Consider the following 10,205-nt stretch of genomic DNA (forward strand, 5'->3'; position numbering starts at 1 on the left):
AAAGAATATATATATATATATATATATATATATATATATATATATATATATATATAAACATACAGACAGACGTATGTATATTTGTGTATATATTTCAAGGTATAGATATAAGTGTATACGTGTATATTTTATATAATTATATACATGATTTTTATATATATATCTATGTATATAGATATCTTTTATCTTTCACCTGTTTCAGTCATTGGACTGCAGCCATGCTGGGGCGCCTTTTGAAGGGTTTTAGTCGAAGGAACCAGAGTACTTATAGTTTTAAGCCTGGTACTCATTCTGTCGGTTTCTTATGCAGAACTGCTAAGTTACGAAGACGTAAACAAACACATACACACACACAGAGACACACACATACATATATACATACATACAGGCATGGCTATATGGTTAAGAAGGTTGCTTCCCACTCCTAGGGTATTGGGTTCAGTCCCAGCTTGTAACACCGTGGGCACGTGTTTTCTGCTATAGCCTGGGATGACCAAAGCCATATTAGTGGATTTATTTGATGTGAAAACCGAAAGAAGCCCTGTCATACATGTATGTATACGTACATATGTGTATATTTATGTTCCTTGTTTTAATATTTTTAATATTGCATCATGTTTTTTTAAAATTAATGTCAGAGTTTCATTATCACTGGGGCGGTGTCATTTATTTCAAATACTGTGTGAGGAACATGTATCACAACGTAGAAAATAAATGCTGTCCAACTCATGCAAACATAGAAAAGTGGATGTTAAAGTGATGATGTTGTATATAAAGAAGACACACACAAACATATATAGTGGCTGTGTGTTAAGAAGTTTACTTCTCAACCACATGGTTCTGGATTCAGTCCCACTGCTTGGTACCTTGGGAAAGTGTCTTCTACTATAGCCATGTGCTAACCAAAGCCTTATGAGTGAATTTGGTAGACAGAAACTGAAAGTAACTCATCATGTGTGTGTGTGTGTATATATATATATATATATATATATATATATATATATATATATATATAAATGAAACATTCAAACGCTGAGATTTGAAATTAGATGTTACTACTGTTCATATCATCTGTGGATAAATTCTAAATTTGATGATATCACCAGCAGTGACATAGGTGGATTGCAGTTATAATAACTTTAAATAGCTATGAATTATAAATTTGCACGAAGCGTAATGATGCTTAACAAGCATCTACCTGCTAGAAATAAGAACTAAAGTCTTAAATTAATCCACTGTAGCGCACCAAGATAACAGAGAAAAACAGTATGCGAGGAAAACAGAAAGAATTAAAACATTTAACAGCACAAATAGAAATATTATGCAGTTAGGGATATCCACAAACCAGGTTTCGGCTTTTGGGTATTTAAACCCTGAGCCTCTTCAGTGTGGCTTACCGGTTAATAATCCATGACTGTCAAGTTAGACTCTGACTGTGCAACTGGTTTTGTTTTGTGCCAAAAACAGAGCACATGATGCATAAAAATTTATAAAATTTATATATATATATATATATATATATATCGTTTGTGAAAAACATAAGTCCGAAAGAAAAAGCACACTCTAAGATGTAGAGCAGTAAGAGGTCTTGGCCAAAAGGTTTTTGGGATCTGACGATACACCATAAAGCTAAACCTTTTATGGACAGGAAACCTAAGGTAATCCCATGGAGTGCTTGGCGTGAGATTTAGTTGTGATGATGTAAATGCTCCCTTGCTGTTTAGTCCCGTAGTTGCTCCAATCCAGTGATCCAGCAGTCTATGATGAAAGACACTCCAATTATGACCAGCTTTACTATATGTATATCAGAAACTACAGTGTCCAACATTTCCTGCATTTTTTGTTTTTGTTTTTGTATAAGACTGAGATTCAGCTGATATTTTTTCATATAGGTTGAGAAATCTTATTGTAGTCCTTTCATTGGTTCATGCCTTTACATTACTATTGTAACTGTAGTGAAATAAATCCCACCAGCACCACCATCATCATCATTTATTCCAGACATACTTCTTCATGACTGACATTCATTCAGTCTGTAGTGACATACATACTGACTCACAAAACAAACTACCAATTTATATCTTAGCCATGAGAAGTCCTTGGTCCAGGGTATAACCATTAATTATTTTATTGGTAACAGACAGATTACAATTCCTTGGAGTTCTGTCTTTTATTCATTGACAATAGGTATGTGATACTGTAACGACCATCTCGAGGTCCAACCCTTAGTATGGTGTGGTGTGGTAGCTTTTATGCCTTGATGACCCTGACAGCTTTGGCAGCTGAGTGCAAGCTCTTGGGAGGGGCTCTCATGCTGGACAGGTCAAAGGATAAAGGCTAGACTGATATAGACCACTTCATCCCAGAGTTAAAAATGGGTTTGTTTAAGGTCAACACCCCTACCTATAAAGAAAGCAGAGTTTCAGAAGCATTTTTTCTTTTACTTGTTTCAGTTATTTGACTGTGGCCATGCTGGAGAACAACGTTAAAAGGGTTTTTAGTCAAACTGCTAAGTTATGGGGACGTAACCACACCAGCATCAGTTGTCAAGCAATGATGAGGGGATAAACATACACACACACACACACACACTAATATATATGACAGGCTTCTTTCAGTTTCTGTTTACCAAATCCACTCACAAGCCTTTGATAGGCCCAAGGCTATAGTAGAAGACACTTGCCCAAGGTGCCATGCAGAGGGACTGAACCTGGAACCAAGCTTCTTACTACACAGCCACACCTACACTTATTGTTGACAATCCAAAACCAACAAGACTTGGGAGAGGAAGGCCCTCCCTCAAGACAAAGAAGGTACAAGCACACACACACGCACATGCACACACTCAAGGAAGGGCTTGATTTAGTGACCATCTACCAAATCAAACTGACAAGACTTTGGTCAGCTCAGGGCTATAGTAGAAGACACTCGCCCAAAATGCCATGTAATAGCATTGAACCTAAAACCATGTTGTTTAGAAGCAAATTTTTTTAACCACACAGCTACAACTACACCTATTAGTATATATATTTAAAATAATCACTGAAGTTACTCAGCAATACCATCTCCATTGCTTGTTTGAAGAAGTTTAATAAGACCGAAACAGTTTGGAGTTGTCTTCCATAGTTGCTGAAATGATTAAAATATTTGTCATTACGTCAATAATAATCTTTCTTTCTTTCATTGCATAATTATTTTCAGTTGTTTTTTTTTATGTTCATTACATTAAATATATTAACACTGACTTGGCTATATACTGTAATAGTATTGTTAGTGGGACAGGATTTGGTAACTTGATCCGTTTGGAGATAAAAATAAAGTCCTGATATCTTCAAAGACTGTGAAATAGAGTTCCCTTTTCTTTATTTCTGACACACATTAACTGAAGCTCTAAAGAGAAATGAATTAACATTAGTATTTTAAAATGCAATTACTTAAATATGTGTAAAAAAAAAAAACCAAACTATTTCAAGAACATATATTTAATTAATTTTCAATATAATCATGATTTTAGAGGGCTTTAGTAAAATATCTGTAACTTTATATATTGGTATGTATTAGTGACAGTTTTCCCACTTCTGTAGCTCAATACTTCCTGTTACTGAATGGTGTTTTACAAACATCCGCTTGATAAGTTTTATGATGAACCTCACCCCCCACCCCAGCAGATTGTAAATTATTTTTATGAAACAGAAGTTAGTTTTGTGCAGTGAATGGTTTATATTCATAGTTTCTTATATTATTCCACCCAGTATGTGCCTCTTTTTAATATCTCTGTGGACAAGCCCCTTTGTATTAAATTTCTATGGAAATTATTAAAGAAGTTGAGCCCTTTTATATAAAAGAATTCTGTTGGACCTTGGGGCATCAGCAGTCATGTTTTCTGCTCACTGATAAGACAATGTTCAATTTTGTTCTAATCCTGACAAAAGTCATTACGCCAGATCATACATTCAAAATAAATGGAAGTGGAGAGACAAGTTACTGAAGAGATTGCAAGAGTGCAATGAAATAATTTAACAAAAAACTATATAAATTAATAAAGGACTGAACCAGTGTGTGTGTTTATTACCAGCATAATGCCTCTCCCAAGGTTTAATTGTATTTCTTTCAACACACGTATCCACATCAAGAATCTTGCACACGAAATACACATACGAAACCTGACAAAAGCTTTTATGAAAATGTTTTTAAAATATATGGTTAGTCCATATTTACTCCCTAAGGAGCAAAGGGCCAGTTTCCCAGTCCCTGTGACATATATTCTTTACCTTTTTTACTTGCTTCAGTCATTTGACTGTGGCCATGCTGGAGCACCACTCTAAAGGGCTTTTTTTAGTTGAAGAAATTGACCCCAGGACTTATTCTTTATAAGCCTAGTACTTATTCTATCAGTCCCAACCATCTTTAAAAAACAGAAAATCACACCCAACCATCTTTAAAAACAGAAATCCTTCCACATCCTAACCACCAAAAGCAAGAGTAAAACCATTCTGTGGCTATGCTGGAGCACCACTCTAAAGGGCTTTTTTTAGTTGAAGAAATTGACCCCAGAACTTATTCTTTGTAAGCCTAGTACTTATTCTATCAGTCCCAACCATCTTTAAAAACAGAAAATCACACCCAACCATCTTTAAAAACAGAAATCCTTCCACATCCTAACCACCAAAAGCAAGAGTAAAACCATTCTTTAAATCCCTTGCTTTCAACATATTACAAATATAATCACAAACTCCTGCATAACAACACCATTTATTGATCGAATTGGTATATTGATTCAAAGCATGAAGAATATGCTAAATATATGGCAAAATTCCCAAGATCATAACCTCAATATTGGGTAAAACTTCTCTCGTTCACTCTCTTGAATCGCTCAGTATTTCTCTATTTCTCTCTAAATGCAACCTCTTATGTCAATAGTATTACAATTACATCCTCTTCCAGCTTCATTGGTTTAATATATATTTCTCAGAAATTTCCACTTGATTCTCTCATACAGAAATCATGCAACAAATTGACCTAATTATTATGATTGCCTTGTATAATAGGACATAAGAAGGCTATGGTCCCTACCATTATCTTTTGTACAGACAGTTAAAATTTAAAGAAATCCTGCTTATGGCATTGCAAGGCGTTGTCATTTTCTTTCCCTGTCTTTTTTGCCAAGGAACATAACTGTGCTTCTGAAGCACATCTAAAAACACCTGTATTTTCAGTTGCAATTACAAAATTAGTCTAAGAGCTAAATTTCTACTCTAAGTATGTACGTTATACAAACACTTGATTTCTCACAAAACATGCACATACATACATATATACATATATATATATATATATATATATATATATATATACTCTTACTCTTTTACTCTTGTTTCAGTCATTTGACTGCGGCCATGCTGGAGCACCGCCTTTTAGTCGAGCAAATCGACCCCAGGACTTATTCTTTGGAAGCCTAGTACTTATTCTATCGGTCTCTTGTGCTGAACCGCTAGGTTACGGGGACGTAAACACACAACCATCGGTTGTCAAGCGATGCTGGGGGAACAAACACAGACACAAACATATACACACATATACATACATATATACGACGGGCTTCTTTCAGTTTCTGTCGACCAAATCCACTCACAAGGCTTTGGTCGGCCCAAGGCTATAGTAGAAGACACCTGGCCAGGGTGCCACGCAGTGGGACTGAACCCGGAACCATGTGGTTTGGTTGGTAAGCAAGCTACTTACCACACAGCCACTCCTGCGACTATGTATGTGTGTGTATGTTTTAATAAACTAGCTTGGCAATAGGACAAGAGGGACAAAAGCAGGCTGAGTACTGAGATGTTCAGAAGCCACACTGTTGTCAAACAGATTACTAGGCTTCATTTGTGACATATTTCTTCGTTTGAAAGCCATTTGAAGGAAACGATCTGATTACAAAAAGTCAAGTAATTCACAGTTTATCGCAGTTTTGTTTTTATAAGTAAATATTGATTGATTTTAATGTCATCCACCATTTTCTTAATCCGTCACCTATTTTTCACTGTCTTTTCTCATCACCTATGTTTGTTTCTTTTTTCTTTTCATTCTTCTCATTCTGCTTTCAATTGTCTGTGTTTCTAATTGACTCTTCTTCTCCCTATTTTCTTCTTCTCTCATTTTTCTTCTTCTGCTTATTTTCTCACCTTCTTTCCATGCTAGGAATGGTGACATTTTGTTTTCTTTTTTTTTATTAATTTTTTTTTGTGTTTTTTTTCCTTCTGTTTCTATTTTTCTACGTATGGCATGTTGGTTAACAGAATACCAGGCTTTCATGGAAAAGGTCAAGAAGCTTGATAAATCTGAATGACATCATTTATTGATTGTGTATATAAAATTTTTAAAAAAAAGTATATTTATCCTTAGATAAATACGTATCTTTATCTTTTACCTTTCATTTTCCTTGTTTTAGTCACTGAACTGCGGCCATGCAGGGGCACCACTTGAAGGGTTTAGTCAAACAAATTGACCCCCCCCCACTAATTTTTTTTCGCAAACCTGGTACTTATTCTATCAGTCTCTTTTGTCAAACTGCTAAGTTATGGGGATGTAAACAAACCAACACCAGTCAAGTTGTGGTGGGGGGGGGGGTAGGCACAGAGACACACACATGTGCAAATACATATACAATGGGCTTCTTTTACTTTTTGCCTGCCAAATCCATCCACAAGTCTTTGGTCTACCCAAGGCTGTAGTATAAGATACTTTCCCACAGTGCTGCACAGTGGGACTGAACCCAAGACCATAAGGTTGGGAAGCAAGCTTCTTAACTGCACAGCCATGCCTTCACCCATGGATTTCAATTTGAGAAAGTCAATGTAATTTACTAAGATGAGAAAACAAAGTGGACCTGAGCAGGATTTGAACTTACGACATAAAAGGTATGCTGTTTGAAGCATATTCTGCTATACACTTGCAATGAATGTATAACTTAGATACATTAAAGCAAACATATCTAATTCATTTTTAGTGGTTGAACTTGAAGCAGATAAAGCTATAAATAACAGTACCTAAATACTGGGTTAAAAAAACTTTCAGATGGAAAAAGTTGAGGATTGCTCATGGAATTTGAATCCCCATGTGTAAACTCAACAAATGTTCTACCACTGGACCAAACCAATTCTTCGAATTTCTCCATCTCTTTTAGAAACTTTGTTCTCACCAACAAGAATTGCATGTTGTTTATGTTAAAAAAACATTTAAATTTATATATTTTGCTTTCGTTTCTATTTTGATTTTGATATACAAGAGTGTTATTTTATTATTAACTAGCAGAAATACCCGGCGTTGCCCGGGTTAAAGAGAATAATGAAATCTAAAAATGCCGTCTAGACTATGCATCATCTTTATATATAGAGATGTATATACACACACGCACCCAAACACACGTATATATATGTATATCAATATAAATATATGAAAGTCAATGAAGTTTCGTAAAAGAAGGTGATCATGTACATACTTTCTTGCTGTTGTGATTATAACACCTCATTGTAAACTATGTTCCTTGTTTTCCCTTGTGGAGCATATACAAATAGGTTTTTTTGTTGCTGCCCACTCTTGAGCAGCCAACATACAGTTGTCCATGTGAGAAGCAGGGCTCTTCCAAGAGAAGACCAGCTACAGACAATGTTTGACCCTGATATTTGTTTATGGACATGGCAAAAGTCACACGAAGGGGGAATTGTAGTCTTCTGAATGTAAAAGGAATGTCTGCTCCTGATGGAGTAAGAGGAATTCTTGGAATAAAGACGTCATCCCCTTTTGCACATCCAGAAAGAATGGTAGCCTCGATAACGTGTGACATCATTTTCTAAATAATGCTCATCTGTTATGTTCGGGTTAAAATTTCATCAACATCAAAAATATATGAATTTTCATGGGAGTTATGGCCGTTATGCAAAGAATATAATTTCCAAATTTCATAAAGATCCATTCAGTACTTTTGACGTAGTTTTGGATAAGAAAACAAATGACTAATGTGTGTGTTTGTGTGCATGTGTATGTGTGTGTGTGTATGTATGTATGTATGTGTGTATATATACATATATATATGTATATATGTGTACATATTACATGTACATCTATATATATATATATACATCTACACATATGTATACATATACATGTATGTATAGATCTATATATATATACATATACGTGTACATCTATATGTATACATATACATCTCTCTCTCTCTCTCTCTCTTTCTCTCTCTCTCTTTCTCTCTCTCTCTTTCTCTCTCTCTCTTTCTCTCTCTCTCTTTCTCTCTCTCTCTTTCTCTCTCTCTCTTTCTCTCTCTCTTTCTCTCTTTCTCTCTCTCTCTCTCTGAAAGTATCTGTCATTACAGTATCGAAATGGTGTACATATACATGTATATGTATACATATACATCTCTCTCTCTCTCTCTTTCTGTCTCTCTCTTTCTCTCTCTGTGAAAGTATCTGTCACTACAGTATCGAAATGTGATTGTTTCAGTTAGTGGAATAGTTTCATTTTTAAAGTGAAAGTATTTGACATGAGTGTTTTTGTTTCACTTTTGACACGTAATACTTAAATAGTGGAGGAGATATTATGTTGCCGTGTGCTCGAACTCTGCAAGAAGTTAATAATTTTTTTTGACTAAAACACAACTGGAACCCTAAGTAAGGCATGTGTAAAATTTGAATGAAATTGGTTGCGTAGTTCTCGAGTTTTAGGGATTCACACAGACAGACAGACAGACAGACAGACAGACACACATTCTCATTTTTATATATATAGAAGATAGATGCTGCTATGTTTCCAAAAACTTGGTCTTTTGATTCTGTTATACACCATTCCTCATAAAAAATACATTAATTTCTTCCAGCCATTCTTTTAAGTGTACATAAGCCTCTTGGAGTAAAATCTCAGTCTTAATCTAGATTATATATACACACATTGTAAATCAATTATTTAGCTTCTCATTCACTACTTGTTCGTTCGGTGGCTTGCTTTACATTCATTTTTCTATACTAGCATGCTAGCATACAATAAGTATGGCTAACATACTTATTGAAGCATCACTTTATAGCCACATACTCTTTCTGCAGCAATCCTTTAACTGCTTTTCAAGTAAAGGATTTTAAAAGCACAGACCTACAGGATGATTTGTTGACAGGAAACATTAACATAATGTCACCATTTTTTCTGTTTCACATGAGGACGCAGAATGTAAAAAACAGACATTAAACAATGATGATGATGATGATGACAACGATGAGGCTGATGATGGTGATGGTGAAGATATCAGGCTTGGTGTTCTACCATTTTGGCTATCTATGTGACCCTTGCTGAAAACAACAGAGTAAAAATTAAGGAGAAAAATAATCATTGTGTATTAATTTATTCACTGCAGTTTATTAAGGGAGTGACTTTAAATTACATATGGTCAGACACACACACACACACACACGCACACACAAAGTAAAAAAAAAAATAAAGTTTTATTGGTTCAACATTACAGGAGTTTACAACAAACGAGAGCTGATATAACACGTGCATATAAACTCTTCACCATTACTGTACACAAACTGACAACTGGTGCAGCGGGATCGGAATTTCAAGAAATTGGTCTCATCAAGTTTTCTAGAAAAAAAAAAAAAAAAAAATATTTCAAAATATATATATATATAAAACAACACAAAAGATATTCTTATATTTCAGGATGGTCATTTTTTTTTTGTGCCAAATAAAGACATGTACGATATATTCATTCTTCACTTATTATTCATTATTGTTCTTATTTTATTTCATGTCCATCATCTGGAAATCTTTTGTTACACATCTGTGACCTCTTCAGTGATCCTTTTACTTCATGTGTATCCTCCTGCTCCACCTAGTCCATTCTGTGCATGTGTTTATTTGGCTTAAAAAAATGAAAAAAAATGACCCTCCTGAAATATAACAATATTTGTTTCAACACATGGTTTCACATCAGGAATTTTGAAAAAACAAATTTATAAACACAAAAGATAATTTTTGAAAAAAAATGATATTGCATCAAAACATTTTTGTTATGATTTCCTGATGGAGTCATTTTTCTTTTTTTTAGAAAAATTCAGATTCTGTGATCGTGGCATTTTAGCAATTCATTTGAGATGGCCTCTGCGTCTGTGACAACAAAAACGCTTGTTTAAAAATGTTGATGC

The 10,205-nt window shown here is 34.7% G+C and overlaps 1 protein-coding gene across 2 annotated transcripts in view; it reads right to left on the reverse strand.

The window, feature by feature from the left end:
• Positions 1-9,384: 9,384 nt before the first annotated feature.
• LOC106872147 (uncharacterized) overlaps positions 9,385-10,205 on the reverse strand; it is a 45,764-nt gene continuing 44,943 nt past the window's right edge. For both annotated transcript variants that reach the window (XR_016237506.1, XM_089338056.1), the window contains one exon: positions 9,385-9,642. Coding sequence is in view for 1 of the 2 variants with exons in the window: in XM_089338056.1 (XP_089194182.1) it covers positions 9,525-9,642 (118 nt within the window). In the remaining variant the exon portion in view is untranslated. The remainder of the gene's footprint in view (positions 9,643-10,205) is intronic.

Source organism: Octopus bimaculoides, chromosome 20 (assembly GCF_046866305.1).
Source record: "Octopus bimaculoides isolate indiv1 chromosome 20, ASM4686630v1, whole genome shotgun sequence".
Lineage (NCBI taxonomy): Eukaryota > Metazoa > Mollusca > Cephalopoda > Octopoda > Octopodidae > Octopus > Octopus bimaculoides.